This window comes from Trematomus bernacchii, unplaced genomic scaffold (assembly GCF_902827165.1).
Source record: "Trematomus bernacchii unplaced genomic scaffold, fTreBer1.1, whole genome shotgun sequence".
Taxonomy (NCBI): Eukaryota; Metazoa; Chordata; class Actinopteri; order Perciformes; family Nototheniidae; genus Trematomus; species Trematomus bernacchii.
In genome coordinates, this window is record NW_022987709.1 from 942,472 (window position 1) to 962,074 (window position 19,603).

At 42.3% G+C, this 19,603-nt stretch overlaps 1 protein-coding gene across 2 annotated transcripts; it reads left to right on the plus strand.

Annotated features, from left to right (window-relative positions):
* Positions 1-10,200: 10,200 nt before the first annotated feature.
* Positions 10,201-19,530, plus strand: amotl2a (angiomotin like 2a). 2 transcript variants are annotated; one of them, XM_034140915.1, is made up of 11 exons: positions 10,201-10,405; positions 11,287-12,064; positions 12,578-12,725; positions 13,219-13,363; positions 13,768-13,860; positions 15,430-15,725; positions 16,225-16,415; positions 16,521-16,622; positions 16,703-16,863; positions 17,183-17,341; positions 17,741-19,530. In XM_034140915.1, exons 2-11 carry the CDS (start codon positions 11,352-11,354, stop codon positions 17,818-17,820), a joined length of 2,088 nt encoding a protein of 695 aa, XP_033996806.1. In that variant the 5' UTR covers positions 10,201-10,405; positions 11,287-11,351; the 3' UTR covers positions 17,821-19,530. The 2 variants fall into 2 exon arrangements, with proteins under 2 accessions (XP_033996806.1, XP_033996807.1); XM_034140916.1 differs by having other exon boundaries at positions 17,744-19,530.
* Positions 19,531-19,603: the final 73 nt, after the last annotated feature.

Sequence of the window (19,603 nt, forward strand, 5' to 3'; positions counted from 1 at the left end):
CATTTGTTGCATGAGAAGACCTTTTTTCGACCAGATAGGGTTGATTAATGGTTCCTCTTTATCTGCCGCATAGAGCCTGTGGATGTGATCAGGCACGTAGGGGCCACCTCACAGGGCCCTATCAGGGGTCTGCAGGTCCCCCCCCCCCCCCTCCTCTGACGCACCCCCTCTGCACAGCCTGTGGTACTGAGGGAGAGTTTGTATGCAAATGGCAGAGCTTCCTGTCCTATATCTGCTGGGGCCAGGGTGGGATTTCCTCATTCCTGACGTCTGACCCCCCTCTCTGTCTCTGCTCTCTGTAACTGCAGTCTACCATCTGGAGACAGAGGTTATCACAGCCAGCATGTGGCCCCTCATGTTTGTTCAGTTAGACCTGAATATTTGCCAAGCTCTCTGCTGACATACTGCTATTCCACTGGAATATGAACAGGTTCCATTCTTTTTTAGGATTCTACATCGAGATGCCCTGAAATAACAGATTAAAAAAAGATATATACTCAAATATGAAATATCATTTTTGATTCATTCTGTGGACACTCAGTTTTCTCAATTAATTAATGTTTTAGGCTCTTATAGTAACTTTCTGAGATAGAAAAAAATATGGTCACACTTTATATTAAGGTACACTTATTCACCATCACTAGTTGTTAATTAACATAATAAGAATAAGAATAAGAATAAGAATAAGAATACATGTTATTTATATAGCGCTTTTCCTGGTGCTCAAAGCGCTTTACAAGCAAGTAAAGAAGATAAATAACAACATGCATATTAGAGTCAAACTACTAGTTTATTTGTTATGAACAAGACTTCACTTTAAAATAGGGAACATTTGGAGTTATTTGGAGTTATTTTGACACAAATATCACTTGTAGTTTCATGTCTTGTTACATAAGAATAGATCATATTTGTTAAGTGTTATTATGGGAGAATTACTATTCTTGTGGTACGACTGCCTTATTAGGCCCATATTGAGCAGAGCATATTAAAGGTCACCGATCATGCTATTTTTAGGCAATAGCATAGGTCTCAGAAATATAAAAATATATAAAAAACATGTCTATGAAGTGTTTTGCTCAAAATACCAAACAGATCACCCATTATAGCCATGCTTCATATCCCTGTATTTCACTTCCTGTTTCAAAAGTGCTGATTTTGGGTATAAAGCTTTAAAAAAAAAAAAAAAAGAGGGGCGGAGCTTATGCCTGCTCATGCGGGAGATTCTACCGGCAGATACTGCCGTGATGAAACGCCATATCATGGATTATCAAGGATTATTTCTGAAACAGTATGGAGCTCAAAGGCTTTCTCTCTTGCCGGTTTAACCACAAGGTGAGTTCCTTTTTATTTCCTGCTTCTTCACACACATGCTCTCCAGTTAGCGAGTGTTAGCGATGCTAATGTAAACACCGACCATATTACGTCCAAAACAGTCAGGCATTGTTTCTGATAGCAACGTTTCTGATAGTGCTGCTGTGGGTCTGCATTGCCGATATGGAGTCATATCGGACGCAAATCTGGATCAGCTCCGTTGTACCCCCGTTTTTAGATATCTGGGTACGGAGGAAAAGAGAGAGGGTTTTATTTTCTGACCCTGCGTGAGTTCCCGGACACACCGGGGACACATGTTTATGTATGATAAAATACATAAAAAAGTGCATTTTGCATGATAGGTCCCCTTTAAGACCAAAACTCATTCACAACAACTTCATTACTTGCAATAAATAAGCACTAATTAGAGGGTTATTGAGGAAAAACTCTCAACTAATGGCTTATTACTTGTAGAATATGGTCATGTTGAATAAGGCATTAATACGTGTTTTATAAGGACCAATAAAGAGCTAACTACCATGGACTGCATTTCCTTTTTGGAAAAAATGTATTTATTATTTTAATTGTGAATCAGTCCTCACCCTCTAACATGTGTAATGTTAAATGTGGACAAAATAACTATGTGTCTGTGTGTTACCAGTGAAAATAAATACTCTGGAGGCGTCCCACAGTCTGTTGCAGTCCATCATGGATGGAGTTAAGAGTATATGCTCTGTGTTCAGCTGCGTGTCTGTCAGGAAACACTTTCTCCAAACACTGCAGTGAAAAAGGCAGAAATCAGCCCCAGAAATCCAAAGAAACATCCGTAATTTTAGAAAGCAATGTCACATTCCTTTGCAGCTGACTGAGCCTAGTCTTCAGAGTGCCTCCTATCAGGAAGTGCTGCACAATGGGAGCAAATGGCCAGAAACACAAAGTCAGACATTTGGGACAGAGGTGGGGGCAGACAGAGGAAACTGTGTCAGGCGCTCTGAGACAATAACCTCTGCCCACAGAATCAACAATAAATAATGCTAAATGTAATCAAATGGTCAAATGCTGTGGGGATGGAGCCCTGTTTAGATGAAACTCATCCGTTCAAATGTTACTCATGCGTGTTAAAGACAATGTGTTATCCAAATGTAACCAAACTCTCTTTTCACCGGTGCATTAGAACATCATCATTTTTACATTTTGTAGAGAATTTATGAATTTGCTAAAGGATTTACATTTTGAGTAGATTAAAATATTCTATTCTGTGCTGTGTTCAGGGAACATACATAATGTGTGATTGTACACATAACAGAACATGTAATAAAGAAACATAAACAATAAGATAAAAGATTTTGCTGACATATTTGCTTAACATTTATAATTCTTTGATTAACAATAATTTATATTAATGATAAAACTGCCCATTGCTCCACATCATTTAAACAAAAATAAGTTCTAATTTGTATTTATTTTCACAAAATAAAAATATTATAAACAAGGTGTATATAATGTATATATAAGGTAGTGAGTAAAAAAAACACACAAATTGTGTTAAATGCTAAATGGTTATTTTTTGGCTACATATGTCCCACCTGCTCTCTGCCCCCCCCCCCCCCCCAGCGTGGCCCTGGGAGACATCTTTATCTGGCCGGGAAGCAATTGGCTTTACCCTGCCATCTGCTTCAGGGGGGTGGGCTGCATTGATGGAGAGGGGGGGGGGGGGGTCATCCTGGATCCACCAATGATGGTGTGGATTAAAATGTCAGCGGCCCACATGTTACACTGTTTGCATACACTGCAGCTGATGTGATGGTGAAGGTTCTTTCTCTCTAAACATCTTTAACAGCGGGAGAGAAGAGAGATGGGAAGATTACACATAAATGGGCAGAGATTTATTTTTCTACAGAAGCATTTCAAGCCTCTTTGTTTTGGATTGTTGACAGTACGCTTGATCTGCTTTGTGTTTCGCACACACTGCATTCTTCTGGAAGAAGTCCATATGGTTTGGGTGGGGTGGGGGGGGGGGGGGCTGACAGGTGCATCTGCGCTGGAGGCAGGAGATCGTCCTCGCCGGGCTTTGTTTCCACTAAACATCTGCCCCTCAGCCTGAAGCACTGCGATGCTCCACTGAAGACCATCCTCTGCTCTCTGAGCCGGGGAATCCCCCTCATACGACTTATGGACCAATACAATATGGAGCACAGACTGGATCAAACAAATAACATTCTCTTTCAGACTCCAAAAAAGAATATATATTTTCTAAAGTTGGAGCCCTGCAGTGGTTTTACTAATCTTTCTTTATAATATCTATAAAGTATTGCTCTCCTTTGTTATCACAACAAGCTGAAGGGATCCCTTGGTAAAGCTCTTCCTGGATTTGAACTGTTATGCCTCTCCTTGTTGCCTAAACCTGCTTTAGATCAGATGTTTTTTGAATAAACATTAGGCACATTCAGAAGAATGCGGGTGTTGTCTGTTGACACAGGGCTGCTGTTGTGAGCCAAACACAAGGGGCCTGTTTCCCTGAAATGGCTCAGGCTGCTTTTACACAGGAACGTTTGCGTTTATGCACAGTATGCGCTTTCAAAAAAGTCTTCCGTTCACATGCATTCGTTTCATTTAACGTGTCTGTTCAAACGAGACCGCTGGAAACGCTGTAGTACATATGCCGGGACTGTAAGTGGCGCTGTAACTTCCACCACAAAATACACCAAAAGCAGCGAAGAAGACCCCGGAGCAGCCCCGCAGCAATGTTGCCATTGCTACCCTTCTGTTTATGCCCCGCGGTGGATTTAGCAACATGTAGTAGTTCATGTAATTCTCCATGTCCACTTGTTGCTGATGGTTGTGGTAGAGGAGCTGTAGATGTTGTACTAACATCTGTAGCATGGTCAGTAGCAGTAGCTACTGACAGTAGCTACTGGCCATGCTACAGCAGTGAGCAGCAGAGGCGGGGAGAGGTGGGGCTATCGTTATTTTTTCAGGAGATATTCGTATAGAGGCGATTACACGGACTCGTTTGACCCCCCAGAGCGTTTCGTTTGCAAATCTATCCACCTTGGGACCCGTTATCGTTTGTGGGGTCCGTTTGTTACGGCCTCGTGTAAATAATAGGGCTATACGCAAGAGAAACTATGCAGATACAAGCCGTTTCGTTCTCGTGTAAATGTGGCCTCAATTGAGTCAAACACCTTCCAAAGGTTTCAGTCACAGTAATGGTGAGGAATGTTTGGGCATCAGCTGTTTGAGTGTTTACACTGCTCAGATTTCATTAAAGCAGCAATAGGTCTTATCACATGGATACTTAGGGGGTTGGGATGCTTGTGAATCTTCATTTGGCTTGTACGTTTTGGTTTCATTTGAATCTACATACATGACATTACATTTATTGTACAATTAAACACATACATATACAACATATCTAGTCTCCTGCATCATCAGTATTGCACACCCGGCAATTCAGAGCCTAGACTCTGAGTGCAATAAATAATCACCATTAAGCCAAATATATTGAACTGTGGTTCATCTCAACTGAGTGGGTCTTTGTTCATTGTGTGGATGTGACAGCTCTAAAGCTGCCTTTGTGTTTGAAGCAGCAGACATCTCTCACCTTTCTTTGATGGTGACTTTCAAGACCCTTTGGCAATCACTCAGAGAGCTCACAAAGACAAGAAGCAGCCATAATCACATGTAGATTTCTTCCCTGGTTATCAGGAATTGTTCATTTTAGAAGACTACAGTTACCTTCTCTTGTTCATCATTTACACATTTGACAAACTGTAGAGTACACCTCAAGGTGAGACCGTGTGAGGAGTCATTTAAAGTGTTTTTAAATGTGCTTTCTTCAGATGTTCAGAACAGAAACCTCTAGTGCCACAGTGATACAGAAGAATACATTCTGTTTGGCGATGTGACATGTGCTAACATGTATGTGAGAGTGGCTGTTAGCAGAGAACTTAAACAGATTTGTTTAGGCAAATGAGCCGGCAGGATGTTGGTGTAGCTGAGAGATGCCTATCAGCCCAGCAGCTGCTCTCTGACCCCGGAGAGCTGAAGCCCACCGACGCTCAGCACTGGACAATATAGATTGAACAATGCTCTTTTTTTCTTAACTGTTATCTACCAGTTATGGATACCGATTAAAGGTTGAGTTATAGAAATACATTTCAAACATCCATATATCTGCTTACGGCTTTATATTGTTGTAATATAAACTATTCCTTAAATGATTTGACACTGCTCGTACATACCAAACAGGGGAAGTTACGTTTTACTGTTACCAAAGATGAAGAAAAAAGAACTTCTCCTGTACTGTATGTCAAAAGTAATGTTTCTATTCAATAAAACTACAAACAAGTATATGCTATTGTTACAGTCACAGTTCTATACATATGGTTAACGTTGTGAACTGAAGAATTGAAAAGCTTTTGGCAGAAGGTTTTGGAAACTATATTTACTTAGTAAAAGATCACAGTTGTGTTTGTAAGTGTGTTATGTCAAGTTAACTTGTGTCCGCAGGTTAAAATGAGTCAACTTTGTTTTTGTTTAACACATTTATCCACACCGTCCTCCTGATGAAGTTGGAAGGGGAATTTTCCAATGTGGGATATGAGAACAAGGGCTGCACTTTCGAGTGTCTTCCTAGATTTAATGATTTTGTAGGTTGTGTTTAACCAAACAGTTAAAAACACAGCAAGACATGAATCCCAAACTGTTACCACATTGTTGTACATAACCATTAACCAAATAATATACACCTAAATTAACTTTCAGTGAATCAAAACTATATCAATTCAGCTCGAATGGGAACAGGGTTGAACCGCTGAAGCGTTGAGCCAACAGGCGATCACAAAAAGATGTGTTCTTCTCTTATCTGCAAACAGCATGGCCTGCAGGCGCAGTCCTCTTCAGAGTTCCACTGCTTCACCGGGACTTGTTTACTTTTCTGAGAGGAATGTCTTGTGCCATCAGGTGCGAGGGATCGTTTCTTGGGCGACTTGTGTGAATGGTGTTCACATCCAGTTGTTCCACAGCAGGTCTATTGAAAATGTACTCCTACCGAGTCTCCTTTTGTTCCGTTTGAGGTTTGATAACCTACAGAAATGTGTTTACTGCTCACAGTTTAAAAACGGAGAAAGAAATTCACAAATCACCAACACACATTAGGCTGAATGTTGAATTTCCTTTTTCCATAAGTTATTCATGTCTATTGTCTACAAAGAAAAGTTGTGCTTATGATTTAGGACAGCAGTGTTATTCAATAGAATACACTCCCCCAACCCTATTAAAAAGAAAACGTCAGGCTGCCGGTTGCCCTCCTGGCGTCCCATGAAGCAGCAGACTGGAGGCTCGGCCAGACCCCATGGACATGGTAATGTGAGGAATGCGGCCATTTCCTCCTTTGCAGGAAAACAAAAGGAGCTGCTGAAGCGCCTAGCTTGTCCCACCTCACATAACAAGGCTGCCGCTCCCAGATCACAGCCTGCTTTGTGTCCACTCACCCAGCCCAGGACTCACCATTAACAGGTCCAAATGGCTGATCTTAAATGTCACTTCTGTGGCCAAATGTGTTTTCAAAGTCTAAGGAGAAAAGTCTGACCAATTTGGGGCAACTTCAGTTTTCAGTTAAATCTTTGACTTTCTTGTATCAACCAACTGTTAAGAAAAACCACCAGGGATCATACCTGATTCCCATGACAATCTGTCACCATAACAAACAACTCTCAGCAGAGAGAAAGCACAAGATAAAACATAACCATATCTAGAACATTTGCCACTCTAACAACAAAAGATAAGGTAATGCTAATGCTAATAATTTAGCCTGTGTAGATAAATAATTAAATATCCAATGAAAGCAGACTCACTTCCTTAATCAAGAGCTGTGGTTAAAATGATATATATTACAAGAATATAGAGTTTTGGAAATATGCTTATATGCTATCTTGCTTAGAGTTAAATGAGAGATGCCTGTTTGCCAAATATAGGGATGCAGCCGTATAGCTTAGCTTAAATACAAACAATGTTCAGAATTTAATATAGCTTATATTCAAAGTGTTATACTTAGTTTTTGTAGGTAACAAACAAAAAAGATATAATGTGTTCATTATATCAGAATCCAGTCTGGACTTTGAGTTTACCTTTGACACTTGTACACTTGGTTTAGGTGAAGGCAGGTGCTCAGGTACAGTCTTATAGGCTACAGTCTATGGGTTTAGCCATGGGTAAAGCCTGCAGAAAGCACCAAAAGATAAAAACACCATTGTCCTGTGGCCAGCTCGTCTTGTTGTCATAACAACAGTCTCTCTCCGTTCCTTGAATGTATCTCACAGAAATCTTCAAACCTCGTTGTGTCGCCAGTTAGATATTTTCAAGTGAGGGACTGTAAAGCCAAACATCGTACTCATCTTTCTCATCGACATAACACAAACAAATCTAAACCAGGAGACCCAATTTGAGGTTTTTAAGATTAAATTGGATGTTACCATCTAACAATTCCTATTGTTTATACAAATCTACAAAACTGTTCAGAAATAAAAGATATCACACTCCTTAACTCCAAAACTTGAGATAAGTAATGACTTATTTTAGTTTCAAAGTAATCCAGTGATGGTTAGCAGGAGCTGATAGATGTCATACTTTCATCAGTGCCAGTTTGACTATATCTATTGATAGGCTTAAAATACAGTTAAGCTGACATGACACACTTCACCTCCACGAGGTTCATCAAACTGAGCTTGATGACATAAAGCAGGGCAGCATCGTTATCAATGCGTCCCATTGTTGCTGAAATCAGTTTTTAGTTTCAGAGTAGAGATTAGTGTTATGTGGTTCCTTTACAGTTTGGTGAGTTCATGAGCTTTATGTCGTCATGAGGAAACAACTTGACAGGTCTGACCAAACCTGTTCAGATTATTCAGAAACCAAATGAATATGATGCAAATTCATTCTTGATCTTGGGGAATTCCATTCGGGGTCCATTTTGGTTGCCTTACAATCTTATGGTGATGACAAAACTTGTGTTTTCCACGCTTTGTTTTTACACAAATGAAACAAACAAGACACAGCGTGTAACACGTGCTGATACAAATGTTTGTTTCCACACTTATTGTTAAATTCGAAAGCTGGATCCTTATATTTAACAGACAGCTATTGGAAGGTATTGCGCTCTTTATTCAACTTTGGGGAACAAACTGAATGAGCAATTCTTCTGAACATGTCAAAGCAAGCTGCTGCACAGTACATCATAACATCTTGAATACATGGTCCATAATGCAAGAACGCAATGTGATCCAAACCTCTTGCTTATGTTGTGGATCCAGATGAATCCTGAAATGGCGGAACCCTGTAGAAGCTTATCAGTTGTAAAGGTAATCAGCATTTTTCAGAAACAGTTGGACTTTAACTGCCATGCAAATGAGCAGGTGGCCGTTTGATTGTTTGAAAAAGACACCTGCACTTTTTTTTCTGCTGACTGCACCGCCTTAACAAGACCAGACTTGTTTACACCCAACAACCTCCGCCACCATTGAGATGATCCTTTTCACGGCTGCAATCAATGACATTACTATCCAACACTACAACCCCCACTGCCAGCTGATCATCTACATACGTGTGTGAGTGTGAGTGTGTAGCTGTGCTAGTGGTGGAGGGGTGAACAGCAGATGGCAGGGCTGCCCCCGTCATGTCTGCTTTTTGGGGGAGAACAATGCATCTCTCTCAGCTCTTATCAAAGGAGGGGAAGGGGATTTCAGTCCACGGACAGCTGGCAGGCAGCGTGCCTCACATCCCACCCCCTCCCTCCGTGTCCACACACAGACACACACTCTGCAATTAACTGGCACGGGCCATGGCTTAAATATTTACCAGGCACATGCAAACAAATAGATGTTCAAAAATAATGATAAACCCATGCCTCAGTTTAGTTGTTAGAAGATCTTTGACTGTGTTTCTATCATGTAAACTAGGTCACATCCACCAGTTCAGCTTTAACCAACACAATACAAATTTGTTCTTAGTTCAATACCACATTTTAAAAATACTTTTAGGGCCAAATATCAGTTGATTGTTCCATGAGCCAATCTAGAGAATACTAATCAAATTTTTGAAAGTCATCTTTTTGAGCATTTACCAAGCAAAAAGGTCAGGGTTTCTTTGTGTTCGGATCCTGAAACATGAGAATTTGCTGTTTAAGCCAAAAGACATCGAGCTTTGCCACGTTTCACAAGACAAGGAGTTTGAATACATCCTCTGAGGCTTCTGGGAATTTAACCTGAGAATTTCCTGACATATTATAGACTGAAGTATGTATAAATGTATAAATAGATAATGGTAACTGCTTTTAGAAAAAAGAGAAACATACAATAACATTAAATAAAATTAAAATAAACAATAAGACAAGACAAAACAGCGAAAATAGATAGCCCATAAAATATGTATTAAGAGAGCATGGCTAATTCCGATTTTGTTCCAATATGGATAGGCCAATCATTTGATATAAACATGACATTAACAACAATTCTGGCTTAAATCTTTTTTTTTTTACCTGAATTATTAACATCCTCCCTCATATTTCCTTGAGCATTTCAATAAGACCTTCATGACTGAAGGTGCATTTTATGATTCTGCAGACCCTCAGTAACATTCCTCACTGTAAGGACTGCTGTAGGAGCAGCGGGAACTTGCATTCCTCAAACTACCTCACAACAAAAACAATAACAGGCTATTTTCCATTATACAGACAGCCGGCTGCGGTAGTGTTCTGCTTCTCTGACCCCCCCCCCCCCTGCTCTCCTCCCCCTGCTATCCTCCCCCTGCTCTCCTCCCCCTGCTCTCTCCCCTCTGCTCCTCCTCCCGCTCTCCTCCCCTGCGCTCTGCTTTTGATCCCACAGGGACTCGGAGCCTTTGCATTCCTCTCATTCCGGCCCAGAACAATCGGCCTCAGTTATTCACCGCGCCGCGCAGCTCGGAGCGCAGTCTGGCCCCGGCGCGCACACACCGCGCATGCAGGAGAGGAACCTGTGGACTTTGTTGAATTTATGAGCAGAAAACTGAAAGACTACAGCACCCTAAACTGATTCCTGCGGGATGAGACTATCGTTCGGTAAGTTTGACATGGTTTACTCGAGTTTTATCCAACGCTTGCTTTGTGTTTGGAGTTCACAACAGAAGTCCCTTTGGCACGGATTGTGTGCATGGCGCATTTTTGACTGTTGAATTGCTTTTCAGTTCCGGTGAACATCTCGTTTATTTATTTTACCCTTAAGAAGCAGCACCTTTTCCGGAATGGGCCCAGTTACTAAAACAAAAACACATTTTAATTTGGTTTCAAAGAGTTTGAGTTTCCGGTTGATTCCGAGCCGAGCTTATGTCAGTAAAGTGTTTAGAGTCACACTCCTTTCTGTCTGGCTGCTGAACAAAGTTATGCTTTTAAGTGTGTGGGCAATAAAAGTGGATCTGCACTGAGATCAGTGTCAGGGGTATTTCCAGCAGCAGACCCTGCTCTCTCACTGCTAACAGCAAGTCATTGCGCAATAAAAGAGTTGGCAGTAATTTGGGGAAATATGTAGGCTTCTGCGTGTGGAATACTTAACCTGCTACAATTAGTCGATGACCGATAAACGGCAACTATTTTGATCATCGATTAATTACGTCGTTCATGAAAAAATGGCAGAAAAGGCTTTTTCATGCCTTTCAAATATGCAGATGTCCTGCTTGTCAGTTTAGAGTCTACTCTAGACTGACATCAGCTCGGACTGTAACATGCTGGGATGAACATGTTTCACTATTTGCTAGCAGTTTGAAGTGCCAACGAATCACGATTAATTGATTATTTAGAAAATAACTGCAAGTGGCAGCACAACTATACATTTGTTTGATGACAAGGAGTTTTCTGAACCATGAATAAATGATCTGATGATTTAAAATGGTACCATTCATTTTGTGACGTGTTTAATGTGATTAATATTATAATTTACCCTTCAGATTTGTGATTTGAGACCATCACCTCCAACTCCAGACAGTTTTCTGCTAATTTCCCACGGACTGAGATGAGAACTGCTGAAGGCTCCTGTGGAACGGTCCTACACCGACTGATCCAGGAGCAGCTGCGCTACGGGAATCTGACGGACACGCGCACGCTCCTGGCCATCCAGCAGCAGGCCCTGCGGGGGGGCAGCAGCAGCGGCGGGGGGGGCCACGGCAGTCCCCGCTCCTCTCTGGAAAGCCTGACACAGGAGGAGACCCAGTACATCCAGATGTCCACGCGACAGGATCCTCAGGGCCAGGAGCACCAGGGGGACCTCCTGCACTCTGAGAGCCAGGGGTGCCATCTGTACCAGCTGCACGGAGAGGAGCTGCCCACATATGAGGAGGCCAAGGCACACTCCCAGTACCTGACCTCCCAGAAGGGGCAGGCCGAGCAGGACTTGAACATAATGGGGGGTCACAGTGAGGCTCAGTGGGACCTGAAGAGGGAGCACGCTCGCTCCCTCAGTGAGAGGCTCATGCAGCTCTCTCTGGAGAGGAGCGCTCCTCAGCACAGCCTGGGGTCTGCCCACAGCTATCCACAGCTGTATACTGATAATATTACAAACACTGTGGCAGCTGACAGGCCAGGGGCCCAACAGTATGCAGATCAGCGTGGGCCCCCCCCGGACTACCCTCTGTTTGCTAGGATTCCTGGATACATGCTCAGCCACTCACAGGAGCACGGACAGTTCTACAGAGAGCCGCCTCCACCCTTCTACTCTCAGCATCACAGGTAATTACACAAGATGGACAACCATCATGGGCGGTTCTGAGGGGGGCCAACAGGGGCCAGTGCCCCTTTAGCACTGAGCTTGGACCCCCCTATGGCCCCACTAGTTATCAGGAATGTGGTTGTTTTTTTACTAAAACTACTGTTACTGAATCAAATTATGTTACTGAAAAAATACTAACAAATGTTAAGAAATACAACAACAAAAAAAGTTTGGCTGCATAAATAATTAAATCATGTATTATCCCCAACTGCGTTTAGGCTCATTTGAACAGAAACAATTACAAAAACATTTCCTTTTCTCAAATCTATCATTCAGTTTTCTTTCAGTTGACAAAACAAGACGTTTAAAGATATAATCTTACACGTCTAGAAACTCCATATTCTGTCATTATATAGACCACACATTTAATCAATAGATAAGGAAAATCCTTGCAGATAGTAATGCTTTCTTTATGTATTTCCTGTGCCCTGTGGTATTCAGCATAGTGGTAATAAATCTCTCTCTCCTGGCAGCTTTGTGTCCGCTCAGTCACAGGTGGCTCACAGCCCCCCCGCAGCCCCCGGCCAGAACTTGTCTCAGACCCAGATGTTGATGCGAGAGAACGAGCGGCTCAGGAAGGAGCTGGAGGTCTACTGTGAGAAGGCATCCCGGCTGCAGAAGGTGAGGGGGAGAGGCGGTGAATGAATGGAGCTCACACCAAGCTGCTGAAATAGTAAAAACTTGCACGGGCAAGGAAAGCACATGTACTGACATGTCAGGGTGATGAGCTATCCTGCAGTTAGGGGGGTCATCATATTAATGTAAGGTTTTGTGAGTTACTAAAGTAAGTTGTTGAGAGTTTTCTCCTCAGGATTGCCTACAACACTTCCTACCTCCTTTGCCTTTCAAACTTGCTGGCAATTTGCCCTGAAAGGAGATAAAACCTCGACACCTCAGACTCACAAGTGTTCACTCAGGAATGTTGATTCACACTTTACAGTTGCGCATATAGTTAGAAAACCATTTGCCTGAAAGCAGTAACAAAAAGAATAAAGGGTGGCATTTATACTGATGACTAATTGTTATTATTGATATGAGCAACTAAAACATGAACCACAATCCAGACCACAAATGTCTCCCAGAGACTGATCATCTTTTCCCATGTTCTTCCCAGTTGGAGTTGGAGATTCAAAGGATATCAGAAGCATACGAGACCCTAATGAAAGGCTCTGCCAAGCGGGAGGCTCTGGAGAAAACATTGAGGAATAAACTGGAGGCTGAGATTAAGAGGATGCACGACTTTAACAGAGACCTGAGAGGTACGTGTTGTCCATAGTTGGAAATGCTCAGCTTTAAATAGAGGGCTGTGTATGGGCAATAATCTGCTGATAAGATAACAACCAAATACATATTGGTCTGTAGAAACAGACAGTCAGATTGATGGTGTTTTTGAGAATTTATACAGTATCCCAAAACATAATATTGTGAATTTAAAACATGGCGTATTACAGCATAAACTACAAAAAATACAGAAAACATGTTTGATCTTATGTTGTGGGATGTTTTAGTGAAGTTGCAGTTCCTTTTATTGTGATTGCGTATGTGTAAGTGCCAGTGCAATGATTTTAAGAGGGAAAAATAGATAGATACATACAGAGACTGGATGAAAAAAGTCTATCAATATTTGTGTATAACCATCATGTTGTTTTGTGTTCCTGTACAGATCAGCTTGATTCAGCTATCAAACAGCGGTCAGCTAAGGAGGCCGAGTGTTCAGACCAGAGGCATCATGTCTTTGTTAAACTGCTTGAGCAAAGTGAGTTCTTCATGTGCTATTCAGAATCAGTCTTATCACTGCATGGCTCATGAGAGGAAATAGTACATGAGGATGTTTTTTAAAATGGAGATTGGACATTTCCCAGTGCCCTGTGAACTGAAGCTACATAGAGGAGGAGGGATTGGTTTCCTCCTTCAGTGAGGCGGTGTTATGAAGGCCTGTGTCGGGACACAAATGGCTCTATTTCTAATGTTAAGAGAAACTCTTGACACTTAGACGGCAGCTATTTTTTACAGCCATAATAAATGTGGCCTGAATTCCAGAGATTCTTTTAGATATTCAGTCTGTCTCGACAGAATGCCTCCCCTCCCCCGGTGCTCAGTTTTGCATCACTGCTGACTCCCCTCCTCAAGGGGAACTAATGAGTCCGGGACTCTAGGGTCGTCCAGGCCCAACTCAAGATGACCTCTGGCCAGCCCGCCCTCCTTGTTTGGTCATTTATTTACCTCATTATTGAATATGTTCTGCTCTGTGCTGGGATGTGCAGGGATGTGCTGGCGAGTACAGCTAACTGATCTCAGTTTACTCATCTTTTTTAACCTACTAGGATTAACATTGCCCTTCTCTGTGTATTTAAACAGCCACATGATTTCCCTGAGTCATAAGATTGAGATCTAATGATCTGCCTCTCCTGGAAACACTTATCTTGGAACAACAGGAGCAAACTTGCATTAAAATTACAATAGTGGGATGTGTTGTGTATATATGTTTTGCAAAATGGACCGCTTCTTGTTTACTTCACGTCCCTAGAAGCATTCCAGAGCTGTTCCCAGTACAAGGCTATGCCTGTGTGCGTAAGTGGATAAAAGGAAGTCTGCATTCCCTCCACAGGCATGCACTCATGTTGTGTAATCAACCTCCCTTTTTAAAGTGACACAACAGATAAACCGGCTTTCCCTTCTGAAGGATTTCATTAAAACATGGACTAGCTTTTGATAAGTATATTAGATCATTTAAATGTTTGAGTGTAAGTTTACAGTACAGTAAAGTAGTTGTGAGTTATTTCCATTTTAGAAGACTACGTGACAAAAGCTCTGTTGTTGAACCACATGCCCCAATGGTGAATTTCTTTTGTTGGGTCGCATTCCATTCAAAATGTAACTCCCTGAGCTTATATAGTGCACTGACTGACCCATCAATAGCCACTGAATAGTTTTGTAAAGTGAAATCATTAGCATTAATTTGACCTCTTCTTTGTGGCTGCAGCCTTTGTGGTCTCATTTAGCCACTTGTTAGCAACCTTTGCATGTGAAAGCAGGGGTACTGACATTAATGTTGTGAAAATCTAATGAGAATCTTTTAAGTTAATGTTTACAGTCATCTTCCCAAAGGCCTATTTAAAAAAAGAAAAAAAGAACCTTGACTTTGTGACCAGGAACACAAAAGTCCAAAAGGGCTTACTCACTCCCAGGTTTCCGGACTCATTCCCACAGCACACTTTGTCCCAAGACATTATCAGATGATAACCTCCCAACACAGTATCTTCCAGTCATGTTGTAGTTACTACTACCACCATTCACCTCTTCTTCCTCTCTTCCTGTACCTCAGATGAAGAGCAGCAGCGGGAGCGGGAGCAGCTGGAAAGGCAGGTACAGCACCTGCGTGTCTCCGGGGAGGAGTGCCAGCAGAGGGGGGAGCTGCTGGAGCAGGCTCTGCTCTCCACACAGGCCCGCAACCGGCAGCTGGTGGAGGAGCTGCAGAGGAAGAGAGCATATGTGGAGAAGGTGGAGCGGCTGCAGGGGGCGCTGTCCCAGCTGCAGGCCGCCTGCGAGAAGAGAGAGGCGCTGGAGCTGCGGCTGCGCACGCGGCTGGAGCAGGAGCTGAAGAGCCTGAGGGCCCACCAGGTGAGGGGCCGGTTCAAAACTTAGGAAGAAATACTTTTTCTCTCAAATTAGATGAGAAAATGTATACCCTCTCATATGTCTTTATAATAAATGTGAAGATAGAGCTGGGTGTTGATTGGCTTAGCTTAGCATACATTCCCTAAAGCTTGGGAAACAGCTAGCCTGGGTTTGTTCAAAAGTAACACAATTGAAAAAACTACCAGTAACTCCAATGCTAATTTAATTGTTTTTAGGCTTGCAGTTTCCTGATACTTGTTATTTATTTTAAGCTAAGCTAAAATAGCAGCAGGTCACCCTTGAAAAAGAGATCAATGATCTCAATGGGATTCACCTGCATAAATAAAGGTTTGAAATGAAATGAAATGAAATAAAGAATCTTGCCCTCATATTAAGCCTACAGATTGAAGAGCTATCCAAAAGTCTAATTTCCAAAAGGTCAAATTTTCATTTAAATGAAAAAGATATGTTTCCTAATGTGAGTGGTTGTCTATCATGTCAGTCTCATAGGCAGGCCGCTGACCCCATGTCTTCAGAGCCCAGCTCCTCCATGCTGCAGCAGCAGCTGAGGGAGCGGGAGGAGCGGGTCCTGGCCCTGGAGGCAGACCTCACCAGGTGGGAGCAGAAGTACCTGGAGGAGAGCACCATGAGGCAGTTTGCCATGGATGCAGCTGCCACTGCTGCTACACAGAGGTACGATAAAACATAGAGAAATGTAGCAACGAGAACACTTTTGGATTATTAAAATTGTATTGAAGTTTAAGGATGTTTTTTAACTGTCTCCTATTTTAAATGCAGAGATACAACCATCATCAAACATTCTCCTCGACAGTCACCAAACAGCAGTTTTAATGAAGACCTGCCTTCATCTAGTCACAGACATCAGGAGATGGAGAACAGGTAAACATCATTCCCCTTATTTGTTAGATAGTAGCCTGCCTCTCTGGTTTGTGGTCTAATGGTGTCTTGCATGTGTTTAGGATCCGTGCACTTCATGCTCAGCTCCTGGAGAAGGACGCCGTGATCAAAGTCATTCAGCAGCGCTCCAGGTGGGAGCAGGGCCAGCTGGAGAGACAGGGGCTACGTCTCACCAGGTCTGTCCCCTCCATCAACAATTTGACCAGCAGCACGGAGAGTAAAGGTGATTACAAGATGTTTCCCGCCACGCTTCATACAACACCAAGGAATTTAGAATCTTTAATGACACATGCTATATCAAGCGACAACTGGCTGACGCCAGACAGAATGTGCACTTCCTAAAAACAAGTATTGAGTAGGAGACAAGCCTTTCATGCCCCTCAATGTACAGCTTGTTTTTGAACTGGAATGCATATCATCTCTCACTCCAGAATAGCCGATCCAGAATAGTCATGGGAAGAGCTCAGAGGGCAGATGTTCAGAAGTGTGTAAATGTTGATACATGTCATTAAGCAGCCTCCTTCCTTTGTCTGCATTTGTAGGAAAGAGCCTCTCAGATGACCAGACAAGTGCTGCTGCGCTGAGACTCCAGCCCCGCATGGGGGGGCCGGCCAGGGCCCCCAGCAGGGACTGCAGCACCCAGAGTGAAGAGGCCCCTCTGGAGCCGGAGCCCACTGATGTGATCTCAGCAGCTTCATCTGGTGGGTTTACTGCTTTGTTCACTCCTGCTCTGTGCAGCTGAACAGGCTGCCCTTGATCTTTTTGACCACTATATAAAGTGTAACCAGACCCTGGGTCATTAATATGTATTAGGACAATTATGGGTTAAAAAAAACAGTGCCTAGGTAGGGGGTAATATTCTATATTAATGAAGCCTTCTAAATAATTGAATCTCGTACATTCAGATTGTTTAGAACAATATTACCCTCCTCCCCCGGCTGGGTTATTACATTGTTTAACCTAGAATGGCCATTATATGCAGTTGTACAGACAGACTAATAACTTCAGAATGAAACATGTTGTGTGTTGCAAATAACCAGCATTGCAGTTGCCTGAGCATACCAAACAGCTTTTCTAATCTGCTTATTTTATCTTCACAGTAGAGACCACAGAGAAGCTACTCAAGACATGTGAGAGGATCAGCAGCTCTGATGCAGAGGTGGTTGAAATCCTCATTTGAGGACCACTACAGATGATATGAACAGTGCCAGCCAGTGATGACAGAGACCTCAGGCCTGAGGTTTGAAAGACCTTCCTTTACATCTGAACACACATAAAGGAAGGCTGATGGTCTGATAATGATCTGAAGAGTTCACCAGCAGCATGTGCTGCAGTTTGGAGAGGAGAGCTTTCCTCCAGCTGCACAGTTCACAAACTGACATTTGCCTGAAGAGAAATAATTCTCCAAGCTACCTGGACAGTATTGTGCACTGTGATAGGAACCTGGCTGCTGGTGCGAATATTCAGTTGTTGTGCGTGTTCATTTTTGTAGTAATGTATTGTATTTATGTTTGTTAATGCTGCTCATATTGTGATGTGATGTGACATTTCTTGCCCTGCTCCCCTTAAGTTATATACATTTCTCTGGATAATTTATTTCGTTTATTTTGTAATGTCCAGTAGCGAGCCTGCCCTCTTTAAGTAATGGATATATTTATATTACAAGCATCCTCTATTTCTTCATGCCATGTTTGGGGATTCTTCTGTTTAACATAACCTAAATTAACAGTTGCTCCATTCTTAATAATACATTTGTGGCCTGCTCACACCTCAGAAGAAGATTTAGAAACTTTGAATGCGAAGCCTGCAGGACGTCTGCTCACTACTCTCTTAAAAAAGCCTGTGAGGATTGACAGTGTTTCACGGGGGTCTAATTTTCCAGATCCTGGGTTAATGTTCAGGGGCCTCAGATGGCGACTGCCCACCATTTTGCTTCCCTCCGCTGATATGCTGGAGCTAATCTACTCACATTCCCTGGCTGACGGAATGCTCCCTTTAAAGAAAAAGGCTATCTAAAGTCTGACCCCTCACCCTTGTTAAAATGGCACACATTCTCCACATGATTCTCTTTCTGGGGCTGGTTATTTATTCTGAGTGCTGGTAGCTGGATCTACCATGAGCATAGAAATGTTCAACTATAATTGGCCTGTATCTGCTACTCTATTTGTTGTCTCCATCCCTGTGTTATATTCAGCTGTGTTGTCTCCAGCGCAAGTATCTCACATTTCTGAGTGTACAGGACTATCTCCCTAACATGGAATCTTCTATTTATTTCTCCCTGCGTGGTGTAGGATCACTGAACACTGCTGAATGTAGACTCCTGTTTCCAGCACTGTGTTCCTTCAATTCAATTGTATTGTGCCACAACTCTGATTGATCTACTCTTTAGAGGAGAATACTGCTAAGTTAATATATTACCCCACATTTTTCAATTGCAGAATTTCTAGGTTTATTTATTATAAATATTGTTCTGCAAATTGCATGAGAAATCTCACATTTTGACTGTTATTCCCCTTCAAGCTGTTCACCATACTTCCCGGCACAATGCGTTTGCTGGTCATTGCAGCGTGTCAGTTCATGCCTTTCACTCTTTTTGGAATGTGTTTACATGAATGTGAAGTGAGAGAACTTAATATATTTTGTAGCTTTTTGTCATTTGTATACTGGGTTTTTTTGTGTGTGTTTTTGGTGCCAAAGATGTACTCTACCTTTAAGTTATCACCATGACAAACACAAAGGGTCCTGTTTAGGTGCCTTGCTTCAGCTGCTTGACCCATTTTGATGTTGCTGTGAACTTTTGTAAAGGAAACATTTGTATGTATGCCTTAAAATGTCACTATAATAGATTACAATTCTTAATATATGTCTGATAAAATGCTCTTGGTGTTGATTTGTTGCCCTGGTTTAATACAATATAATCATGGGATCAAGTAAAAAAACCCTACTGAATGTCTTAAGTGTGT

Coding starts and splice junctions, on each gene's coding strand:
- amotl2a (XM_034140915.1), top strand. CDS start 11,352: ATGAGAACTGCTGAAGGCTCCTGTGGAACGGTCCTACACCGACTGATC. Junction 13,364..13,767: donor CTTTAACAGAGACCTGAGAG/GTACGTGTTGTC, acceptor GTTCCTGTACAG/ATCAGCTTGATTCAGCTATC. Junction 16,864..17,182: donor CAGCAGCACGGAGAGTAAAG/GTGATTACAAGA, acceptor CTGCATTTGTAG/GAAAGAGCCTCTCAGATGAC.